The sequence below is a fragment of the Loxodonta africana genome, chromosome 9 (genome assembly GCF_030014295.1).
Source record: "Loxodonta africana isolate mLoxAfr1 chromosome 9, mLoxAfr1.hap2, whole genome shotgun sequence".
Classification (NCBI taxonomy): domain Eukaryota; kingdom Metazoa; phylum Chordata; class Mammalia; order Proboscidea; family Elephantidae; genus Loxodonta; species Loxodonta africana.
In genome coordinates this window covers 53,941,016-53,965,300 of record NC_087350.1, presented here as the reverse complement: position 1 = coordinate 53,965,300, position 24,285 = coordinate 53,941,016, and the positions used below count along the sequence as shown (strand labels likewise).

At 40.4% G+C, this 24,285-nt stretch overlaps 2 protein-coding genes across 3 annotated transcripts; both read left to right on the top strand.

Moving 5' to 3' along the window:
• The first annotated feature begins 1,454 nt into the window (after positions 1-1,454).
• Positions 1,455-2,710, top strand: LOC100675081 (olfactory receptor 1J4-like). The gene has a single exon (XM_064290889.1). It carries the CDS (start codon positions 1,473-1,475, stop codon positions 2,412-2,414), a length of 942 nt encoding a protein of 313 aa, XP_064146959.1. The 5' UTR covers positions 1,455-1,472; the 3' UTR covers positions 2,415-2,710.
• A 5,160-nt stretch (positions 2,711-7,870) lies between these two features.
• LOC135232448 (olfactory receptor 1J2-like) lies at positions 7,871-18,434 on the top strand. 2 transcript variants are annotated; one of them, XM_064291491.1, is made up of 2 exons: positions 7,871-8,742; positions 17,492-18,434. In XM_064291491.1, the coding sequence occupies exons 1-2, from the start codon at positions 8,246-8,248 to the stop codon at positions 18,432-18,434; spliced, it is 1,440 nt and encodes a 479-aa protein (XP_064147561.1). In that variant the 5' UTR covers positions 7,871-8,245. The 2 variants fall into 2 exon arrangements, with proteins under 2 accessions (XP_064147561.1, XP_064147560.1); XM_064291490.1 differs by lacking the exon at positions 7,871-8,742 and having other exon boundaries at positions 17,430-18,434.
• The last annotated feature ends 5,851 nt before the right edge of the window (positions 18,435-24,285 follow it).

The window sequence follows — 24,285 nt, the reverse complement described above, 5'->3', positions numbered from 1 at the left end:
CTGTTGTTCCATCGTAATTATTACATAGCTTTTCTTCTTTTCATTCTCAAAAGTGTCCTGGTTTGGACACTAAAATATAGGGTCTTTGTGTGTACGCATATTGGCTGATAACCAAGCAGATGACTGAGGTCAGTTTGAAGCCCTGAAATAATTCCACACAAGGTCCAAGGTTTTCTGCCTAATGAGTGAAGGGAAGGACCAGTGGAATGATGAAGAGTAGAGTTTCTGATCGTAGTGACATTGACTGGAATCGTTTACTGCATCAGTTGTTATCTTTGTGACCTCGGGTTAATTTCTAACCATGCTGAGATTTAGTTATCTAGTGCCTAAATTTGCTGATAATAATGCTTATGTTCCAGTAGGAGCTCATTAAATGTCAACTATTATCAATGCTAAAGTAAAATTTTCATAGTTAATCAGATGACTATGAATTCTAAAAGACATCCCAAATTCTACAGTATCAGCTAGTTCTGAGGCTTCTGGTAAGGTCCTTGGAAAATTCTCAGGTCCCTCTCCGTATATGTATGCTCAGATTTTAACACTTGTAACCTGGATTGAAGGACTGGAGATAGATAATCTGGTTTGCAGGACTGGATAAATGGAAAGACTGCGAGACAGAGAGAGAGAGAGACAGACAGACAATGTGGGAGAAATAGCTGTATGGGGTGAAGTGAAGAAATAATGATGAGAAGATCATTGCTATCAAGGAAGTAATCCCCATGGTCCAGGGTTTGGGCCTCTGCAGTTTGACAGGGAGTATAAAAGCCCAGGAAGTTAAAACTTTTTAGACCAGCAAGTGGGTCCTGTCTGATGCCCATCTCATTTTTCTGCACTATTGTGTTCTTGGAGTTTGATGCCCCATTTATCTGTTGAACTAATCCTGCTAGTATTAATAGTTCACCTTGTCAAGTACTTACTACTTCAAAACCCATTCTAAGCTCATTGCATGTATTAACTCATTTAATCCTTCAATAGCCCCATAAGTAGGTAATATTATTTTTTCAGCATAGGGGATAAAACTGAGGTACATATAGAAAGTTGTGCAAGGCCACCCAGCTAGCAAATCATTGAGGCAGGAATCTAACTCAAGCCTCCTGGCTGCAAAACTGTAGCTCTTGCTCCATACTGTATGAGATATTCATACAATGTGAGCTCCAAGAGGGAAGAGGCTTGGATATTTTATTTCCTGTTCTATTCCCAGTGCCAACAGTAGTGTCTGGAACATGTTTAAATAAGTGAATAAATTTAGACTGGTTTCCTTTGAAGGAAACCTTGTTTGCCATTAGTGATAGGCAGAGTGGGGCAGACTGAAGATTCCCACAACAAAACATGCAAGTTGTTCTGAATTTTGACACAGTCTTCAGGAAGAAAGAACATGATTGTATACACCAGTATACCCAGTGATGCTAACTACCATATGTCAGTTCCTGACATTTCTTACTCCCCTTATTCCCAGCAGAGAGAAGAGGAGTATGAGCCCCGAGAATCAGAGCAGTGTACCTGAATTCCTCCTTCTGGGGCTCCCCATCGGGGCGGAGCAGCAGGCCATGTTTTTCACCCTGTTCCTGAGCATGTACCTCACCACCGTGCTGGGGAACCTGCTCATAATCCTGCTCATCAGGCTGGACTCTCGATTCCACACTCCCATGTACTTTTTCCTCAGCCACTTGGCCTTTTCTGATGTCTCTTTCTCATCTGTCACTGTCCCAAAGTTGTTGATAAACATGCATACTCTAGATCAGTCTATCTCCTATGTAGGGTGCATTTCACAGATGTATTTTTTCATACTTTTTGTTTGTCTTGACAATTTTCTTCTCGCAGTGATGGCATATGACAGGTTTGTGGCCATCTGTCACCCATTGCACTACACCACCATCATGAGGGAAGAGCTGTGTGTCTTATTGGTGGTTGGGTCCTGGTTCTTCTCTTGTGTCCATGCCCTGTTACACACCCTTCTCCTGTCCCACTTGTCCTTCTGTGCTGACAACACCATCCCCCACTTCTTCTGTGACCTCACTGTCCTCCTTAAGCTGACCTGCTCAGATATCTCCCTCAATGAGCTAGTTATTGTCACTGAGGGGGGAGTGCTTGCCCTCCTGGCATTGAGTGTTATTTTGGGGTCTTATGTCAGCATTGGGGCCACCATCCTGAAGGTCCCCTCCACCAAGAGGATCTGCAAAGCCTTGTCCACCTGTGGCTCCCACCTCTTCGTGGTGTTTCTGTATTATGGGACTCTTGCAATTATTTACTTCTTGCCTTCATCAAACAATTCCAAAATCAAGGACATAATTGCTTCAGCTATGTATTCAGTGGTTACCCCCATGCTCAACCCCTTCATCTATAGCCTGAGGAACAGAGACATGAAATTGGCTCTGAGGATGCTTTACAGAGGGGGGATTATTTTTGCCAAGTGACGGTTACCCGTTCATGTTTTTTCTTCTCCTTGTGATGTCTCCTTGAAAAGTTGTGTTAGTGACTGTGGTAGATTGTATCCTCTCTTTTCAGGTGTGATGTCTACTTCCCCACCCCTTGAATCTAGGCAAGTCTTGTGATTTGCATTGACTTACGGATTAGTTATAAAATGATATTGTGAGAATTCCAAGTCTAAGCAGACTCTATTCTTGTTGCTTTTTGAACTCTGAGACCATCATGTGGACAAGCCCATGATAGGTTGCAAGAATATAAAAGGCCATATGAAGGAGAACCAAGATGCCCCAGCTGAGAATATACATGTATTTGCTTATTTCAGAAACAAACCAACAAACCAAGCAAACAGAAAAACCCAAAACAGAATGAATAAATTGCAAACTAATGAAATTGGTTACCTATAGGGGGTGGGTGAGAAGGGGGTGGAAAGGATGGGGAGATGGGTATACGTACCTCTTTGTATAGTTGTGATCATGTTATCTTTTCTTTACCAAAATAAATAAAAAAGAATGGACAATGAAGCAAATTAGAATAAAACAAAACAAATGAACCTAATTATATTTCAAATGAATAACATCATTAGACTGAAGAAGAAAAAAAATAACTAATCCAAGTAATTCTTAAACACAGTGTTTTGTCTATATGCCATTGTGATTATATAAAAAAAAACTGTAACAAATATTGGACTGCAGTTAATAGCTTTGTCATCCACAGTGATATGGGTTCAAGTTTGTGAAATTATTTAACAGGTGTTCTAGGATTCAGCAAATAAGTAAAAATGTTCTGGAAAAAGGGAGTGACTCCTCACTATCGGAGCAAGGCATAACATATATGGACTAGGGAAAGTGTGGAAAGAACTCTGTGTGTCAAAACAAAATTGGAGATATCAGTTTGCACTCCTAGTTTTTCATATTGATAAATAGATTTAGATTTATGTCATGTATTAATGTCTGTTCTTATCCCACATCCTTTTCACTCCATTCTTGTCTCAGCCCTTATGGGTAATCGTTCCTATTAGTTTATTAGTTTCTATTTTGGAGTCCCTGGGTGGTGCAAGCAATTAATGCACTTAGCTGCTAACCGAAAGGTTGAAAGTTTGAGTCCACTCAGAGTTGCCTTGGAAAAAAAGCTTGGTGATTTGCTTTAGAAAGATCAGCCATTGAAAACCTATGGAACAGTCATTGTGTACCTGTAAAAAAGTTGAATTGGCAAAAGTTGTGTAACAGATACAGTTACAACAACAACAACAAAAAGAGTAACTGTTTATGAACAACCAAACACCTCATGGGATTTGGTTCTTTGATTTGGAAGTTTATGGTCATGGTTTCAAGAGATATCCCAGTTAATTGGCCTAATAATGTGTTTAGTGCTTCTGTTCTACGTCCTAGTTCGTTGTGCAGTGCCTAGGGTCTTAAAAGTTTGCAAGTGACCATCCAAGGCACAACAATTGGTCTATTCACCTGCCACAACAGAGAACGAAGGAGAGTCAGGGATAGTAGGAGGAAATGAAATGTGTGGCTAATTGCCTCCATGAACAACTGCCTTCTTTGCCATGAGACCAGAAAACTGGATGGTGCCCCACTACCATTACTGAACATTTTGATCAAAGATTTTGTATAAGAACTCTAATCAAAAGGGGGAAAATTCAGAACAGATTTAAGTTCTCATGGGCTCCAAGGCTTTCTGGAGCCATGGAGGCTGAATGAACCCCTGAAAGTATTGCCCTGAGATAATCTTTAAATCTCAAGCCAAAAATATCCCCTGAAGTCTTATTAAAACCAAACAATAATTTATCTTAACTAGTAAAATATGTCTACTTTGGGCATTATGCTCTTTTAAGATCTGTCTGGAGTCAAATTGACTACAGCAACTGGAGAGATTAGATAGGAAGCTTAGGGGTCAGTGAATTTATGTTAATAGGGGACGAACAATTCAGAACACGAGGGTGAGAATGGTTGCACAACTCAAAGAATGTAATCAATGTTACTGAATTGTACATGTAGGAACTGTTGAATTGTATGCTTTCCTGTGTATATGTTCAATAGCAACAACAAAATAAATAAAATTAAAAAAAAGAAAACCTGTGGAACATAGTTCTACCCTGATACACGTGGGGTCGCCATGAGTCAGAATCCACTCGATGGCAACTGGTCATGACCGTGTGTGTGTGTGTGTGTGTATGTGTGAGTCTTGAAATCCTTTCAAAATGAAAATTTAAATAAATCCTGCATGGCTTTTTTAGAAAAATGACTAAAAAGAAAGGAGTCCAAGGTATCCTTGACATCAGGGACATCGTCTCCTGTGGCTCCAGTGGTTCAGCCTCTCTGGCTCCTATATACATTGCTCCCCGAAGGGGAGTAAGAAATTGGCCAATTAGCCCATGATGGCTCCTCCCTTAGCCAGAAGCTTGCAGGGAGTTTGTCTGTTGTTGATTAAAACGTCTTTTGCTCACGGCTCTGGAGCTAGTTAAGTAATATGAAAATCTGTAGAAGCCCTGGTGCCAGCAGGGTATCCCTGGAAAATAGCGCCTATGGCAAATAGTTTTCAATTGCTGAATGATCTCTCACAGCTGGCGATGGAAACAATGATAGCCAATAGAAACTGCTCATTACTCCCCTCCCCTTCAAGTGACACCCAGGGCAGGTCTCATAACTGCCATACCTTAGATAGGCCTCTGTTGAACTGCCATTGATAATTCTTCTCTTGGCCTAGATAACTGGTCTCCTCAAAAGAAGCTGAATATTTGAGCAACAGCCTGGAGTGGAAGGTGTATGAATCACCACCAACAAGCATAGGTCAGAGGCAGCTGGAACTCTCCTCCTGGCAATGGACCTGTCTGTGTGCATATGGGGTTTTGTAGGCGTAACTTTGTATTTATGAGTGCGTGTGTTGTGCGTGCTGGTGTAGGTGCTGTGTGATAGTCGTGTGTATATATACTATGCATTTGGCTCACAGCCTGATCTTTTCCTGAGTTAGACCTAAACTGGGCCCTGTTTTAGCATGGGTAGATCAAGTTATCAGGCTACCAGGGTGTGTATTGGAGGGATTTTTACAAAGTGCCTGTGATCTTAATATTTGCCTAACTGTTGGTAAGAAGGCCTGCATTCCCACCATCGGGCGTCACAGCTGGGTGGATGAGAGCTCAGCATCTGGAGTAAGAGTGCTGTGCTGCGCTGCCTGGAGAAGAAGGTGCCTGAACTCACCATGGAGTGCACAGCTCAGAGAGGGTGCAAATCACTGCTCAGCTATGTGTGCCGAGTGTATGTGTGAGCTGTGTTTGTGAGTGACACACATGTGTGAGAGCAGTAATGTGGGTGGTTTGATATTTGTTATATGTGTATGTGCACTGGTTGTTGGTAGTGGTTTAGTGACTGTGCCTGTGGCTGAAAAGGCTTAACTATCTCATGCCGACTGCCCTCTCCCAGGCAGGGTCTAGGTCAGAAGGGGCTGAAACACCCTTCTCAGTAATGAGAATGCGTATATTTGTGGCCACGTGTGCTGCTTATTTGTGTTGAGTGTGTGATTAAGCATGCATATGTGTTGTGTGTTGCTTGTGAGATTTTGAATTGTGTGATCTTATGGCATTTTGGTGATGCATGCATATAATGTATAGTGTTTGAATTATGTATATGTGGCATGTGAGATGCAGGCGTGTCATGCTTGTGTGTCGATGGTACATTATGAGTGTGTTTGTGAGTTGTGTGGTATACCCATTGTGTTGTATGTCTCTTACTTTATGTGTTACTAACAACTTCACCTACTGACTATCCTGGCCTTAGGATGAGAATAGGTAATAGGTGGCTGGAATCCCCAAATAAGCAGTGGAGTATATGAGCATGTACGCGTGTGTGTGCATGTGTATGCATTTGTATGTGTGTTTTGGGGCTTCTGAATTGCCCCATCACCTCAAATATTTCCTTAATGCCTTCCTGCTAGAGTACCATTGAGTGAGAGAACCAATGCCGTGAGCAACTGCCTGTTTCCTGAAAAGGATTTGTTGTCATTTTCATACACTCGAGTGTGACTGAATCTCTCAGAGTTTTGCATCCCTTCTCTTTACTTAATGTCCCATGCAAAAAAATGTCAGCCATCGTACTAAATTTAGAGTGCAGAATCACCATCAAACAGCGGTGAGACCTTTAGGTTAAGTCTTAATTTAAGTCACTTAACTCTCTGGCATCATTTTCCACATTTACAAAATGGAGAGAATTATACTTGCTTGCAGTACTTTACAGGCCCTCAATAAGTATTTATGGTTCGAATAGAAGACGATGTATTTAAGAGGTTTTTTTCTTTTTCAATTTAAAAATGTATATAAATATGAATAAAGGGAATTATCTAAGCTGGGGACTAAGAAAATTTAGGATCACTTCAGCTTACCTGTAACCCTAAAATAACACAGGGTGCCTGGTGCTTGTAGACAACAAAGGGTGAAACTTCTGTGTTGCAGTTAAGAGCACGGGCTCTGATCACACAGGTATGTTAGATTGACCTGCAAGAAGTAACTGATACTTGGTCATTTTTACCCAACAGAAATAGAAATTACATGCAGTTTATATATATATATATATATATATATATATATATATATATATATATATCATCTCTGTCTCCTACTGCTTTGTATTTTTGGATATTTATATCATTTATATTTCCATTTCCTAATAGTTAATGAAAGTCTCTGGGTGGCACAGGCAGTTTGCCCTTGGCTTCTAACAAAAAGTTTGGCAGTTTGAATCCTCCCAGTGACGCTGCAAAGAAAGACCTGGCAATCTGCTTCCGTAAAGATTACAGCCAAGAAAACTCTGCAGAGCTCAGTTCTACTCTGTAATACACAGGATCGCCATGAGTCGGAATTGACTCAACAGCAACAAGTTAACTGCTAAAATGGGAGAAAGAGCACCTGATCCTCAATGCAGCTGTGAAGATTTTATCTGGGAATGCAGGGCTGATATGTGGATTGAATTATAAAATATATATAAAGCCCTTAGCATATTTCCCAGCAAAGTTTTCACCATTATTATGAAAGATAGTTTGTGAACTATTCTGGTTTGGGAGCTATTCAGGTAATCCAAACCCAAAACCAAACTCATTGCCCTTGTCGATTCCGACTGATAGCGACCCTAAAAGACAGAGTAGAACTGCCCCATAGGGTTTCCAAGGAGTGCCTGGCATAGCTCTTAAACACTATGCCACCAGGATTCCCATAAAGGGTTTTAAATAACCACCCACTTCTAACAAGTCAATAAGTTTACAGTTCTTGGTCAGTGAGACTCAGTCTTCATTCACAGGAAGAGTGTAACAATGTTTCAACAACTCTGCCTCAGCTCTGGGAGTTTTTAAGTCAGAAACAACCTATACTCTTTGCTGAGGCCCATCTCATATTTCTGCCATAGTGGATTGCTGTGGTTTGGCTCTGCCTTGATACGGTAAATTATTTCACTATGTCCATCAAGATGTAAACTCAGAGAGCAGGCATCTTATTTTTCTTGCCCATGGCTACATTCTTGGTCCTTAGTAGAGGTTTGGGTTCAGATTCAATGTTCGATAAATAATGGTTGAGTAAGGCAATGAATGCTCACTTGTTTCTATTCAATAAGAGATTAATGGGTACTGTTGGGTGTGATATTTTCTTGGAGCCAAACTGTGATAACGTGAAGTCACGTGCATTTACAGGTGTGACAAATCAATAGGAGTGTAGTTAAAAATTCACCATCTTCCCAAGGAATTACAGTATGTAATGTGATGGTCCTAATCTGCCTTTCTAGGTTCCTGAGATTCCTGACCCTTCTTCATCCTCGAGATATAGTAGAACAATATGAGGCCTGAGAACCGGAGCAGTGTGTCTGAATTCCTCCTTCTGGGGCTCCCCATCCAACCAGAGCAGCAGGCCATGTTCTTTGCCCTGTTCCTGAGCATGTACCTCACCACAGTGCTGGGGAACCTGCTCATCATCCTGCTCATCAGGGTGGATCCTCGCCTCCACACCCCCATGTACTTCTTCCTCAGCCACTTGGCCCTCAGTGACATCTCTCTTTCATCTGTCACTGTCCCAAAGATGCTGATGAACTTGAAAACTCACCACCAATCAATCTCCTATGTCGGGTGCATTTCACAAATGTATTTCTTCATAGTCTTTAGTTGTGCTGACAACCTCCTTCTTGCAGTGATGGCATATGACAGGTATGTGGCCATTTGTCACCCTCTGCACTATACCACCATAGTGAGGGGTGAGCTTTGTATCTTCTTAGTAGTTGGGTGCTGGTTCTTTTCTTGTGTTAATGGTCTGTTGCACAGCCTCCTCATGGGCCAGTTGTCCTTCTGTGCAGTAACTATCATCCCCCACTTCTCTTGTGATCTCACTGCTGTGCTCAAGTCCTCCTGCTCAGACACTTCTCTCAATGAGCTGGTTATCTTCACTGAGGGAGGACTGTTCTTCGTTGTGCCATTGAGTGGTATCTTGGCTTCATATATCTGCATGGCAGTCACCATCCTAAGGGTCCTCTCCATCAGGAGAATCTCCAAAGCCTTGTCTACCTGTGGCTCCCACCTCTTTGTGGTGTCTTTATACTATGGGACACTTGCAGGCATTTACTTTTTCTCCTCATCAGGCCAGTCCAAAGATAAGGACACAATTGCTTCTGTGATGTACATGGTGGTCACCCCCATGCTGAACCCCTTCATATACAGCCTGAGGAATAAAGATATAAAATGTGCTTTTGATGGCTTTGCCAGGGCCAAGAACTTCTCTTGACATCATTAATCCAATTCTGTCACTCATAAGGTACCATCAAATATGTCTCCTTAACAATTGTGACTTGGACAACTCTTATCTTGACCACCAATATTCTCCCAGTTTCAGTTTATCTTTCCTATTGTTTTGTTCACCTGATTTTTCTTCCCCCCTCACTTTCTCTCTCTGCATTCTGTGAGTTGAGGCTTCTGCAGTGAAATGTCAAGACCTCCCACACCCCAGTGAAGTTCACTGTAAGCCTGCGAGTCTTTGAAGCACACTCCCCTGGGCTTTGAGAAATCTATCTCCCCCCACCCCCAGAACTCTCTGTATCTGATACCAATATCAATACATACTCATCTGAATTTTCTTAATTTCACCAAACTTCATTTATTTCATGTGTAAAAAATTCAGAAGGAGATTAAGCAAAATGCCTTATCTATTGAAAGAGATGATAGTAGCTATCACAGCTAATTAAGAACTTAAATGTATATTTTATTTAATACTCAGAAAATCCTCTAATAATGGTGCAGGGCACCATGAGAAGATGAAGTAAAATGTTATAATGAAATGTGCAAAGACCTAGAGTTAGAAGACCAAAAGGGAAGAACACACTAAGGATTTCTTAAGATGAAAGGACTGAAGAGAAAATTCAAGCCTTGAGTTGCAATATTGAAAGATTCTTTGGGAAAAATATTAAATGATGATGGAAGCATCAAAAGAAAATGGAAGAAACAGCTTTAGATATTCAGTCTTTATTCTGTGAACATGCGGTATATTCTTCATTTATTTAGACCTCTCAGTATTTTATTTCAACATTTCACTACTTTTGTTCAACGTAATACTATGCAAGTTTCATGCTTGCATAGTGTTATAAATGGCATAATCATTTAAATGTTATATTTGTTTCCAATCTATAGAAATATAATGGACTTTTATATGTGACCATAGTATCAAGTGACTACTATTTTCACCTATAATTTGTATATTGTTTTGGATATTTAGGTAAACCATAATGCTGTCTGTGAATAATAAAAACTGAATTTTTGATTTTGTCCCACTCAATAGTTGCGCTCTGTTTCTTTTTCTTGACTTAATTTACTGACTTCTGATAAAACCTTTTTATAGCAAGTTTAAGGTACAATTTAGGTATAATAACCCCACTAGTTTCAGGGGTACTATTCAATGATTTTTAGAAAATTTACCAAGTTGAGCAACCGTCACCACAATCCAGTTTAAGATCATTTCCATAACTTCACTAAGATTTCTCTGACCATTTACAATTACCCCTGTTCCCGCCCCCAGCCCCAAGAAACAACTGATCTGTTTTCCATCTCTTTAGATTTGCTTTTCTGGGAATTCTATATAAATGGAATCATACAATATGTGTTCTTTTGCACCTGACTGCTTTCACTTAGCATATTTTTGAGGTTCATCCATGTTGTAGCATGCATTAGCATTTCATTCCTTTTAATTGCCAAATAATATTCTATTATATGGGTATACCACATTTTGTTTACCCATTCACCAGTTGATGGTCATTTGTTTTGTTTCTACTTTTTGGCTCTTATCCTATTGCTGCTATGGACATTCATTTACAAGTTTTTGTGTGAACATATGTTTCCCATTTTCTTGGGTATGTATCTAGGAGTGAAACTGCTGGGCTGTGTGGTAACTCTTTATTTAACCTCTTGAGGAACTGCCAGCCTACTTTCCAAAGAAACTATAATTTTATCTTCCTACCCACAATTTATGAGTCTTCCAATTTTTTTTGTCTTGTTTTTCTTTCAGATTATAGTCATCCTAGTGGATGTGAAGTGTTAACTCAATGTGGCTTTGATTTGCATTTCCCTAATGACTAGTGACGCAGTGGTTAAAAGCTTGGCTGCTAACCAAAAGGTCAGCAGTTTGAATCCACCTTGGAAACCCTATGGGGCAGTTCTACTCTGTCGCATGGGGTCACTGTGAGTCAAAAATTGACTGAATGGCACACAACAATGACTAGGGATGTTGATCATCATTTAGTGTGTCTGTTGGGCATTTGTATATGTTCTTTAGAGAAAAATCCTTTAAAATCCTTTGTTCATTTTTAAATTGGATTTTTCTTTTGCTCTTGAGTTGTAATTTTTTTTTTACATATTCTGAATACCAGATCCTTATCAGAAATATGATTTGCAAATATTTTCACCCGTGGATTTAATTTTCACTTTCTTGAAACTAAATGCAATCTTTATGGAGCATGAATTATAGGTCTAAACCTCTGATGGGAGCTTGTGGAAAGAAGAAGTCAACTTTGTGACCACGGCCTTAGGTGTGTGCTTCAATTTTTTATAGTTGCATATTAAATAGCGACAAAATATCAAAGGCATGCAACAAAAAGTAATTATATAGGTTGGTTATCTGTGGGTCGACTGATACAGGCTAGGCTAGCTCTACTCCATATGTCTCTTTTCCTTCCTGACACCAGTTTACTGATCTGAGCATGCTCTTCTTATGGCAATGGTGGAAGCACAGCAGATGAGTTACTTTTTAAGCCTTTGATCACATCATACCTATTAATATTACATGGTGCATTACAAGTCACACGACTAAGTCCAAAATCTGAAGATGATAAAATATACTCCACCTCTTTACATGAGTCCCTGGGTAGCATAAATGGTTAAGTGTTTGGCTACTAGCTAAGACTGGTGGTTTGAACTCATCCAGAGGCACCTTGGAAGAAAGGGCTGGCAATCTACTTTCAAAGGACCACCAAACCAAACCAAATAAAACCCGTTGCCGTCAAGTCAATTCCAGCTCATAACAACACGATAAGACAGGGTAGAACTGCCCCATAGGGTTTCCAAACAGTGCCTGGTGGATTTGAACTGCTGACCATTTGGATAGCAGTTATAGTGCTTAACCACTATGACACCGGGGATTCCTTAAAAGGCCACAGCCATTGAAAACTCTATGGAGCACTGTTCTACTCCAAAACAAATGGGGTCTACATGAGTTGGAATCAACTCGATGGCAAATGGTTTATTTATTTATTTGGTTTTAGTAGAAACTACGAAGTAACATGGCAAATGATTGGGACCATTAATGCCATCTAGGACAAGTTGCTAACAACTTTTGGGGAAAGAGTAAATATGTTTTAAATAGTTGTGTGATGTGTTAAAGGAGCTTTTTAAATGAAGCAGCATGAGGAAACTTTTTGAAGGCAGAAAGCTGAGAACTGGAATTAGCAAAATAAGCATCATTTGAAGAGGTAAAAAGTAGCCAAGACATCCATTGCAGGCACAGACGAGGTTGCGAATTTGAAAACATGCTTAAGCAGGTTGTAGAATCACTCTATTGTTGGATGTGTCTATGTTTTTTATGGGGAAAACCCCCCAAAAAACCCATTGCCATTGAGTCGATTCTGACTCAAAGCAACCCTATAGGACAGAGTAGAACTGCCCCATAGAGTTTCCAAGGAGCGCCTGGTGGATTTGAACCGTTGACCTCTTGGTTAGCAGCTGTAGTACTTAACCACTATGCCACCAGAGTTTCCTTTTATGCAGAAGGAACAGTCTTTTTGCTTCCTAAAGGATTAATTAATTAATCCTCATTCTAACGTCATTTTCTCACTGAGGCTTTCCCTGACCACCTTCCGGGAACTCCCTTTCCCCTTTCCTGCTGTATTTCTTTCTCTAGTGCACCTACAATCATATCTTGTAACATATTTTATATTTTATTTATTAGTTTTGTTTATTGTCTCTCTACTGAAATATAATTTCTGTCAACATTGGAAAATGTATCTGTTTTTTTCACTGTTATATCTCCGTCACCTATTACATAGTAAGTACCCACACATGTCTGTTGAATAGTCATTATTCAATATTTGTTGTTGTTGAGTACTTTTGACTCATTGCAACCCCACGCGACAGAGTAGAACTGCTCTGTAGGGTTTTCTTGGTTGTAATCTTTATGGAAGTAGATTGCCAGGCCTTTCTCCTGCAGAGCCACTGGGTGGGTTTGAACTGCCAGCATTTAGGTTAGCATCCAAGAGCTTAATTGTTGTGCCACCAAATATTTGATATTTACTGCATACTAATTAAAATCTATGTTGTGTGCTCAGGATGGCTCTGTTGGGCAATGGATAGCACATTGGACTTTTAAATTCTATGCTGTGTCCTGGATGTTGATCTTTGGGCATACAGTGATATATAGGAACATCCAAAAAGCAAATGCCAAGAAGGGATTAGATGTATAAGATATTTATTGGCAAAATACCTGTGTGAGAAAAAGGGGGAATGAGAAGAAGTAGGCAGGGAGAGCTTTCAGACTACAATGCAGACCTGACACCTGTGAACGGAGAAAGAGAAGGAGGTTTGGCTTGGAAAAGCCTCAGACCACAGTGAATTTCTCAGGAATTCTTGGCCAGGCTCGTAGGCAGTCTCCCACGCAATAGATATTCATTAGAGGAATGTTACATTGGGAAGAAATGGCCCAGTGTTGCAATACTGCTGTCTTATTCATTGGCTGCGAGAAACCTGAAGCAAGTGTGGCTTAAGCATGAACACTGCAGTGGATCCACAGTTGTGGCACCTGGGACTATCAGTCAACAATGTACCTTGCAGTAGATTCTCTTGAAGGGGACTCTGAGTGGTATACCCCCATCTCTGCCTTGCATTTGTCTGCATTATTCTATTTAATCTTCACACTAGTCTAATGAGGCTGCTGATGTTGTTATTCTGATTGTACAGCTGTGGAAACTGAGGCTCTGGGAATTCACTTAAATTGCTTGTGAGCACAGTGCTACTAAGTGTCAGAGCTTAGACCCAATCCCTCTTGAATAAGGCAAGATTCTTGTTCTGCAGGGACTTCTAGGTTCGCCGAGAGACCTTTAAAAATCAGTAAATGAGCAAGTGTCAGAACAGGTATTGATCTCTGGGCAGCGTATATTTATGTCCTTGGGATCAATCCCTATGCTATACCATCTCTGGAACAAGCCTCAGCCCCTTCCCTGCATGGCATCTCAAGGGAGTGGAGAGACCTGCAAGTTCTCAGGGAGCAGTGAAATTTGTGCTCTAATGGAGCTTGTGGTCTGTGGTGTGGGAGCCTGCAAGAGCTGTTTTCGCACCCCAGCCCATTTTCTGATGTATGCAGACATAACTCCAATGCTGTGTGTCCTTCAGAGGCCCAGGCTGTCCATGGCCACTACCGGTCCTAATGACCTGGCAGAGGGGAGCCCAACATGTCACTGACATTAGGGACACTTTCCCCTGTGATTCCTGTGGCTCAGCCCCTTTGGCCTCTGCACTGGATCCATCTCAAGAGGAAGGCAGGAAATTGGGCAATTAGCCCTGTTGGCTTCTTCTTTAACCAGAAGTTTCCCCCTGGGTCTTAGTCCTATCAGTAAAGGGGGATCTTCATGCATATTATTCTGGTTCTTGTAAACAGACAGGGAAGGTGCTAAAGATCCTTAGGCCACAGAGGTATAAAAACAAAGGTGAGGACCCTGGTAGCAGTTTGGACCACTAAGGATTGTAACAGATCACAGCAAGGTTGGGAACCACTACTTGGCTTAGATATTTGTGTCTAGAATGTATGTGAGCATGTGCATGTGTGTTTGTGTTGCTTCTATAACCACATAGTTTTTGCTAGTAACTGGCTCACACACTGTTTTCTCCTTGGAAATGTATAGATTTGCCCTGTCTAATATAATAATCACCAGTCATATGTGGCCATATACATAAAAAATAGTTTAAAATTAAATAAAATAAAAAATTTGGTTGTTCAGTTACACTAGTCACGTTTCAAGTGCTCAGTAGTCACATAAGACTAGTGGTTGCCATATTGGACAGTGCAGATAGAACATTTCCATTATTGCAGAAAGTCTTATGGAACAGTGTATAGACCATACCCATAACCATTGCTGTTGAGTTGATTCTGAGTCACGGCTACCCTATGGGACAGCATAGAGCTGCCCCATAGTGTTTCCAAGGCTGTAAATCTTTATGGAAGTAGACTGCCAAATCTTTCTCCCGGGGAGCAGCTGGTGTGTTCGAACCACTGATCTTTCGGATAGCAGCCAAGCTCGTAACCACTACACCACCAGGGCTTCTTGTATAGACCATTTCTAGAGGGCTAGAAATCTTTTGCCAATGTGTGCATGTATTCTTGTGTGTTCTTGTATTGATGTGTGTGTGCTGCTTTTTAAGCATTACTTGTAGCATGTATAAAGACTTCGTTTCTCTTTATGGTTGAGCAATATTCCATTGTAGGTATGCACCACATTTTGCTTATCCATTCATTTACTGATGGACACTGTTTCCACATTTGGGCTACTGCATGAATGAATCTTGAAAGCATCATGCTGAGAAAAATAAGTTAATCACAAAACGATAAATATTGTGTGATTGAACTTATATGAAATTTCTATAACAGACCAAAGTTTATTAGTGGCTACCAGGGGTGGGAGAGGATAGGAAAAGGGAAGTCATTACGTAGGGGGCATTAAACTTCTATTAAGGTGATAGAAAAATTTGGCTGCCTAACATGATGAATGTAATTAACCACAGAATTGTACATGTAAAAACTGCCGAAAAGGCAAATGTTCAGTATATATGTATATACATATTTACCACAATTAAAAAATAAGTTAATTGTGTGTTATGTTTCTTCTGCATGTGGCTCTCAGTGTATGTATTGAAGTGTGTGTATGGTTTGTGAGTAGTCTGGGTGACTGGGCGTGGAGCTTGTGTTTTTTGAGTTGTGTGTGACAGAGTGTTTCATTTAACGATTGTATGTAAATTGATGTGAAATCCTTGCAAGCCTCTACACTTTTCAACTAGGATGAGTAGAGGTCACAGAGGGCTAAAAGTCAGCACCTTGGGTTTGTTTGTTTCAGTGACACTGTGTGTGACTCTATGTGTGCGTTTTTGTGTATATCACGTTCACATTGAATGGGTGTAGAACATGGGGACCTGAATGTGTGACACAGCAATACATGTGTGCATTGGCCTGGTGAAACAGACTGGAAGCCTAACTCTTCTCTCATCTCTGCTTTAGACAGAAACAGGCAGCTTGAAGCAGAGTCCTCTTTATACTAAGTCACTGGCAATTTATCCATGGGATTTCAAGGCTCCTGAAGTTCTCTGGGTCTTCACTGACCGTCTACAATTCTTGTATTTCTACTTTTGAGAGCATGGTGTAGTCAATTTTGGAATCTAGTCAGAACAGTCTGAATTTTGATATAAATTCCCTGTCTTACAGCATCTGCAAGATTTCAGTACTCTGGGCAGATCACTGAGCAAACTCTCACATCACTCACTCCTTATGCATGCTCAGAACTCAGCCATTTTGAAGCAATGGAGATGTATGTGGAGAGAGAGACAATGACAAATACGAAGAATGTTACTGGAAAATTTATTAAAATATAGGAAGGTCAAGGGCTGTGGATGTGTTAATTCATAGAGGGTATCGCAGTGGTTAAGAACTGCAGCTGCTAACCAAAAGGTTGGCAGTTTGAATTTACCAGCTGTTCCTTGGAAACCCCATGGGGCAGTCTTACCCTCTGTAGGGTTGCTATGAGTCGAAATCCACTCAGCCACAACAGGTTTGGTTTTTGGTTTATGGTATAGGTCTTCAAAACTTCCCTGAATGTGAGAGAGACTACAGAGGTACACAGATTTCGGGGAGCCACTTGATTTTGATTGATGTCCTCCTCATATACTTTTATCTTTAGTTCCTGAAGTACGATCTTGGTCACTCAACCTGCCAAAACAGTAAGAGTTAATGCTTTGAGCCTTACTTTGTGAAGGGCATGTTCTAAGCATTGTACATGCATTAGTTCATTTAATCATTCCAATAAGGCTGTGTGTGTGTGTGTTTCTCCCTCTCTCTCTCTCTGTGTATATGAGAGAAGGAGAGAGTAAGCATTTGGGATAATGTCGCATAACTAGTGAATTGTAAAGGCAAGAATCAGACATAAGCATAAAACAATCTGGTTGAAGAACCACATTCTAAATCAGAACTCTATGAGGTTGTTCACCAGAACGCAAGCTTCCAAAAGAAGAGGAAACCTGTCTTATTTAGTACTCTGTCCTTAGTGCCTATCATAGTGTCTCTCACATGTTTGGAAAAAATGAATCAATTGTTCCTGGTTTACGTTGAAGAGTCTGATGTCTTGCCATGGCCAGTCTGAATGAAGCACCACTAAGTGAGTGAAATGCAAAGATATTTGTCTGAAGACTGAAAGAATCACTTGGAGAAAGTATGTGACCACACAGTAATGGCGATGCTCAGCATTTCTAAGTTCTTGACATTTCCCATTTCACTCCATTCTTAGATACAGAAGAGCAGCATGCAGTGGGAGAATGAGAGCAGTGTGTCTGAATTCCTCCTCCTGGGGCTCCCCATCCAGCGGGAGCAGCAGGCCGTGTTCTTTGCCTTGTTCCTGGGCATGTACCTCACCACGGTGCTGGGGAACCTGCTCATCATCCTGCTCATCAGACTGGACTCTCGCCTCCACACTCCCATGTACTTCTTCCTCAGCCACTTGGCCCTCATTGACATCTCCTTTTCATCTGTCACTGTCCCGAAGATGCTGATGAGTATGCAGACTCAACACCTATCCATCTCCTATCCAGAGTGTATTTCACAGATGTATTTTTATATACTTTTTGCTTGTATTGATAACCTCCTTCTTGGAGTGATGGCATATGACAGGTATGTGGCCATCTGTCATCCTCTACACTACACCACCATCATGAGGAAGGAGTTCTGTGTCTTGCTGGTAACTGGCTCCTGGATACTCTCTTGTGGCAGTGCCCTCTTGCACACTCTTCTCCTGACCCAGCTGTCATTCTGTGCTGACAACACCATCCCCCACTTTTTCTGTAGTCTCCCCATCCTACTTAAGCTTTCCTGCTCAAACACTTCTCTCAATGAGCTGGTCATATTTACTGCAGGGGCTGTGGTTGTCATCTTTCCATTGAGTGGCATCCTGCTCTCATATGGCCGCATTGGAGCCTCTATCTTAAGGGTCCCTTCTACCAAAGGTATCTGTAAAGCTTTGTCCACCTGTGGCTCCCACCTCTCTGTAGTGTCTCTATTTTATGGAACAATAGTGGCACTGTACTTTTCTCCCTCATTGAGCAACTCCAATGAGAAAGACATGATTGCCTCGCTAATGTATACAGTAGTGACCCCCATGTTGAATCCCTTCATCTATAGCCTAAGGAACAGAGACATGAAATTGGCTATGGGGATACTTTTCAGAAATGATATTCCTTTCTCCAAGTGAAAATCACTTGATGGTATTCTTACATCATCCACTGACCCTGTCAGAGATGCCTTAAAAAAAAAAAAAAAAAAACTGTGTCGACCACCTTTGTCTCTAGTACCCTCCCAACTGTCCTTTAAATGGGGTAGTATGCTTTTGGACCTAATCCTTTCCATTCATGTATATATGTTCCCTATTTATTCTTCTATAACCGTACGTAATGGGGCCCTGGTGGTGCAGTGGTTAAGAGCTCAGCTGCTAATCAAAAGGTCGGCAGTTTGAATCCACCATTCACTCCTTGGAAATCCTACTGGGCAGTTCTACTCTGTCCTGTAGTGTCACTATGAGTTCAAATCAACTCAACAACAACCGGTTTGGGTTTTGTTTTAATGGTATGTAGTGCTATCTAATTTTGGTTTTAATTTGCATTTTCCTAATGAATGACAATGTTGAGCATCTTTTCATGTGCTTATCTGCCATCCATGTATCTTCTTTGGTGAAGTGCCTGTTTCTATCTTTTGTCCATCATTAAATTGGATTGTTTGATTTTGTTTTATTGAGTTCTGAAAGATTTTTATATACCCTGCATACAAGCTCTTTAACAGCTATATATTTAAACATATCTTTTCCCAATCCATGGCTTGTCTCTTCCTTTTCTTGGTAGTGTCTTTCAAAAAACAGACACTTTTAATTTCTATGAATCTAGTTTATTAATTTATTCCTTTATAGGTGATGCTTTTGGTGTATCTAAATAAAATTTTCACTTAATTCAAGGTTACAAAGATTTTCTCTTAAATTTTCTTCTAGAAATTGATAGTTTAGGTGCTAAAATCTTCCCCTTAAGTACTACCTCAGTAGCATTCCACAAATTTTGATATATTGTGTTCCCATTTTCATTCATTTTAAAATGGTTTATTATTCACTTTTTACTTTCTCCTTTGATCCAAGAGTTATTTTAGAAGTGTGTTTTTTTTCTAGTTATCTTTATGTTATTGGTTTCTAGTTTACTTCTGTACATTGTATGATTTAAATTCTTTTAAATTGATTGAGAGTTATATATATGGTATCAGAAAATGGCCTTCCTTGGTAAAGGTTCTATGTGCACTCCAAAAAATGTGTATTCAGCTATTGATGGTGGAATGTTCTATGAATATCGATTAGGTCAACTCGGTTGATAGTTGCCTTAGTTACCTAGTGCTGCTATGACAGAAATACCACAAGTGGATGGTTTTAACAAACAGAAATGTATTCTTTTACAGTTTAGGAGGCTGTAAGTCCAAATTCAGGGTGCCAGCTCCAGAGCAAGACTTTCTTTCTCTGTAAGCTCTGGGGAAAGTCCTTGTCATCAATCTTCCCCTGGTCTAGGAGCTTCTCAGTGCAGGAGCCTCAGGTCCAAAGGATGTGCTCTTTGCCTGACTCTGGTTTCCTGGTGGTATGAAGTCTCCCCATCTCTGTGCTCACTTCTCTCTTTTGTATCTCAAAAGAGATTTGCTTCAAGACACAATCTAATCTTGTAGACTGAATCCTGCCTCATTAACATAATTGCCTCCAATCCTGCCTTGTTAACATCATAAAGGTAGGATTTACAACACATAGGAAAATCACTTCAGATGACAAAATAGAAGACAATCACACAATACTGGGAATCATGGCCTAGCTGAATTGACACACATTTTGAGGGGACATAATTCAACCCATAGCATTCCATTCTTTGGCCCCCCAAAATTCATGACCTTGCCACATGTAAAACACATTCACCCCATCATATCATAACAAAAGTCTTAAATCAACTCCAAGTCCAAAATCCAAAAATTCCTCTTCATCTGTGAAATCTAGAATACAAGTTATCTGCTTCCAAAGTACAATGGTGGAACAGGAACAAGGTAGATATTTCCATTGCAAATGAGAGAAATTGGAGGCAAAGGGGATGATAGGCACCAAGCAAGTCAGCAGAACACATTAAATTAGCTCTCAAGCCTTGAAAAGAATCCTCTGTTCTCTGAGATCATTTAGGCTATGGCCTTGCCCTCCAGACTCTGGGTGTTGGCCACACTATCCGGATGCTAAGTGGAGGCGCCTCAGCCTTGGGCTTCAGCTCTGCCTTCCAGGCCCACTGGAACGAAAACTCTGCTCCCTCAGCTTTGGGTGGCCCTAATCTCCTAGTTCATCTGAATGGCTATGCCACCATTTGAGTCCCCAGAGGCCAAGACCCTGTGCTTTGAGACTGAGGCAGCTCTGCTTCCTGTGCTCCTTGTCTGTTCAGCTTCTGCTTCCTGGCTCCTTGGCCTCTTGGCCCCTTGGGCCTCACCAAGCAACATCTGCCCTGCTGGGGCAAATGTTTTCAAAGCTCTGTAGCTCCATTGACAAGTGCCTGATGGCATCCTACTCCATCAGTAAACTTCAGCCAGAAGGCACTCAGCTGTCCTGTTCCATTGGTCAGCAAGCCTAGCTCTACTGATAAGTGCCTAGAGACACCTCATTCTGCCAAGAAGCTCCTGTGCAAAGGCGTTCAGCTCTCCGCCTCCATGGGTTGGCTCCAGTGCTGTCTAGAGCCAGCCCCCAGGTACTGCTGCTGCTGTTTTCTGCTGGGGCTTCTTGCTGTCTGCATGACCTTCAGTGTAACAGCTCTTCTTATTTCCTTCTGAGTCCTCACCAGAATTGTCTCTGATGTCCCTAATTCCACCAACAGTCTCTTCAAGGCAATCTTGACTTTTATTATTAGAGACTTTAAAACTCTTTCAGCCTCTATCCATTCACAGTTTCAAAACAGCTTCCACACTTTAGGTATCTGTCAAATCAGCACCCCACTCTCTCCGTACCAAATTCTGTCTTAGTCATCTAGTGCTGCTATGACAGGACTATCAGAAGTGGATGGCTTTAACAAACAGAAATGTGTTCCCTCACAGTTTAGGAGGCTTTAAGTCCAAATTCAAGATGCCAGCCTTGGGGAAGGCTTTCTGTCTCTGCTGGCTGTGGGGGAAGGTCCTTGTCATTAATTTTCCCCTGACCTAGGAGCTTCTCAGCACAGGGACCCTGGGTTCAAAAGACACACTATTCTCCTGGCTCTTGTTTTTTGGTGGCATGACATCCCCCAATCTCTCTGCTCACTTCTTTCTTTTATATCTCAAAGAGATTGGCTCAAGACAACCTAATCTTGTGGATTGAGTCCTGCTTCATTAACCTAACTGCCTCTAATCCTTCCTCATTAACATCATAGAGGTAGGATTTACAACACATAGGAAAATTACATCAGATGACAAAATAGTGGACAATCACACAGTACTGGGAATCATGGCTTAGCCACTTTGACACACATTTCTGGGGAACACAATTCAATTTGTAACAATAGTGTTGTTAAATTCCTCTATATCCTTGTTAATGTTCATTCTACTTGTTCTACCAATTATTAAGAGGTGGATATTGAAGTCTCTAACTGTGAATTTGTCTATTTCTTCTTTAAATTATATCAGTTTTGCTTCATGTATTTTGATGCCCTTTTATTAAGTACATAAATGTTTAAATATTTTGATAATGTTTGATGAATTTACCTCATTATCATTAAGAAATGATTTTCTTCATCTCTGGTAGTATTCTTTTCCCTGAATTCTACTTTGTCTGGTATTAATATGGTTCTCCAGCTTTCTTTGGTTTGGTTAGTATGGTTTATCATTTTCCATCCCTTTACTGTTTTTTAAACTTCCTATTTCATATTTTTACTTTTAGTCTATTTGTGTATTTACATCCAAAGTGCATTTCATGTAGGAAAAATACAGTTGGATCCAGTTTTATTATCCAATGTGAAAATCTCTGCCTTTTAATTGAGAGTATTTAGACCATTTACATTTAATGTAATTATTGGTAGAGTTAGATTTAAATCTGTCGTGTTATTTCTTTCCTCTTTGTTCTATCTGTTCTTTGTTCCCTTTTTCCTCTTATCCTACCTCTCTGTTTTATATCCTATAAATCCCCAAGTTTTTTTTTTTTTTTACAACTTTTCTTAAATCTATTATAACCAAATAATAGATCTTCTGCAATAGGTAATTAAAATTCTAACTAAAGGATCTTGCAACACCAAATATTTTCTTGTTAGAAAAGTGGGAAAGTCCTGAGAGCATAAATAATTTATATTGACTTCTGAAGGGTGGTTTGAGAAGACAAAATAAAAGTATTATAATGAAATGTGAAAAGATCTGGAGTTATAAAACTAAAAGGGAAGGACATGCTCAGCATTTCTCAAGCTGAAAGAACTGAAGAAAAAATTCAAGCCTTGAGTTGCAATATTGCAGGACTCTACAGGAAAAATATTAAATGATACAGGAAGCATCAAAAGAAGATAGAAGGAATACATCGAGTCATTGGACCAAAAAGAATTGGTCGATATTCAACCATTTCAGGATGTAGCATATGATCAAGAACTGATGGTACTGAAAGAAGAAGTCCAAGCTTCACTGAAGGCATTGTTGAAAAACATGTCTCCAGGAACTGACGGACTATATCAATAGAGATGTTTCAGCAAATAGATGCAGTGCTGGAGGTGCTCACTTGTCTATGCCAAGAAATTTGGAAGACAGCTACCTAGCCACATGACTGGAAGAGATCCATAATTGTGTCCATTCCAAAGAAAAGTGATCCCACAGGATGCAGAAATTATCGAACAGTGTCATTAATATCATATGCAAGTAAAATTTTGCTGAAAATAATTAAAAAACAGTTGCAGCAGTATATCAATAGGGAACTGTCAGAAATTCAAGCTAGATTCAGAAGAGCACATGGGACTAGGGATAGCACTGCTGATGTCAGTTGGATTTTGGCTGAAAGCAGAGAATACCAGAAAGATTTTTATCTGTTTTATTGACTATGCAAATGCATTCGACTGTGTGGATCACAACAAATTACGGATAACATCGAGAAGAATGGGTATTTCAAAACACTTAGGTGTGCTTATGAGGAACCTGTACATTGACCAAGAGGCAGTAGTTCAAACAGAACAAGTGGATACTGTGTGGTTTCAAATTAGGAAAGGTGTGTGTCATGGTTTTATCCTTTCATCATACTTACTCAATCTGTATGCTTAGCAAATAATCTGAGAAGATGGACTATATGAAGAATGTGGCATTAGGATTGGAGAAAGACTCATTAACAACCTGTGACATTCAGATGACACAACTTTCTTGCTGAAAGTGAGGAGGACTTGAAGCACTTACTGATGAAGATCAAAGAATACGAAGAAAACAAAAATCCTCAAAACTGGACCACCAAGCAAAATCATGACAAAAAGAGAAAAGATTGAAGTTGTCAAGGATTTCCTTTTACTAGGATCTGTAATCAATGCCCATGGGAGCAGCAGTCCAGGAATCAAATGACATATTACATTGGGTAAATTTGCTGCAAAAAACCTCTTTAAAGTATTGAAAAACAAAGGTGTCATTTTTGAGAAGTAAGGTGCGTTTGACCCAAGCCATGGTATGTTCAATTACCTTGTATGCATGGAAAAGTTGGACATTGAATAATGAAGACCAAAGAAGGATTGATGCATTTGAATCATGGTGCTGGTGAAGAATATTGGATATACCATGGGATGCCAAAAGAACGAACAAGTCTGTTTTGAAAGAAGTACAGTCAGAGTGCTCCTTTACCAAGCATGATGTCCTTCTCCAGGGTCTGATTCCTCCTGATAACATGTCCAAAGTATGTGAGGAGTGGTCTCGCCAACCTTGCTTCTAAAGAACATTCTGGTTGTACCTCTTCCAACATTGATTTGCTCTTCTCTTGGCACTCCATATTCTTCGCCAACACCACAATTCAAAGGCATCAGTTCTTCTTGGATTTTCATTATTTGTTGTCGAGCTTTCGCATGCATATCAGGCATCTG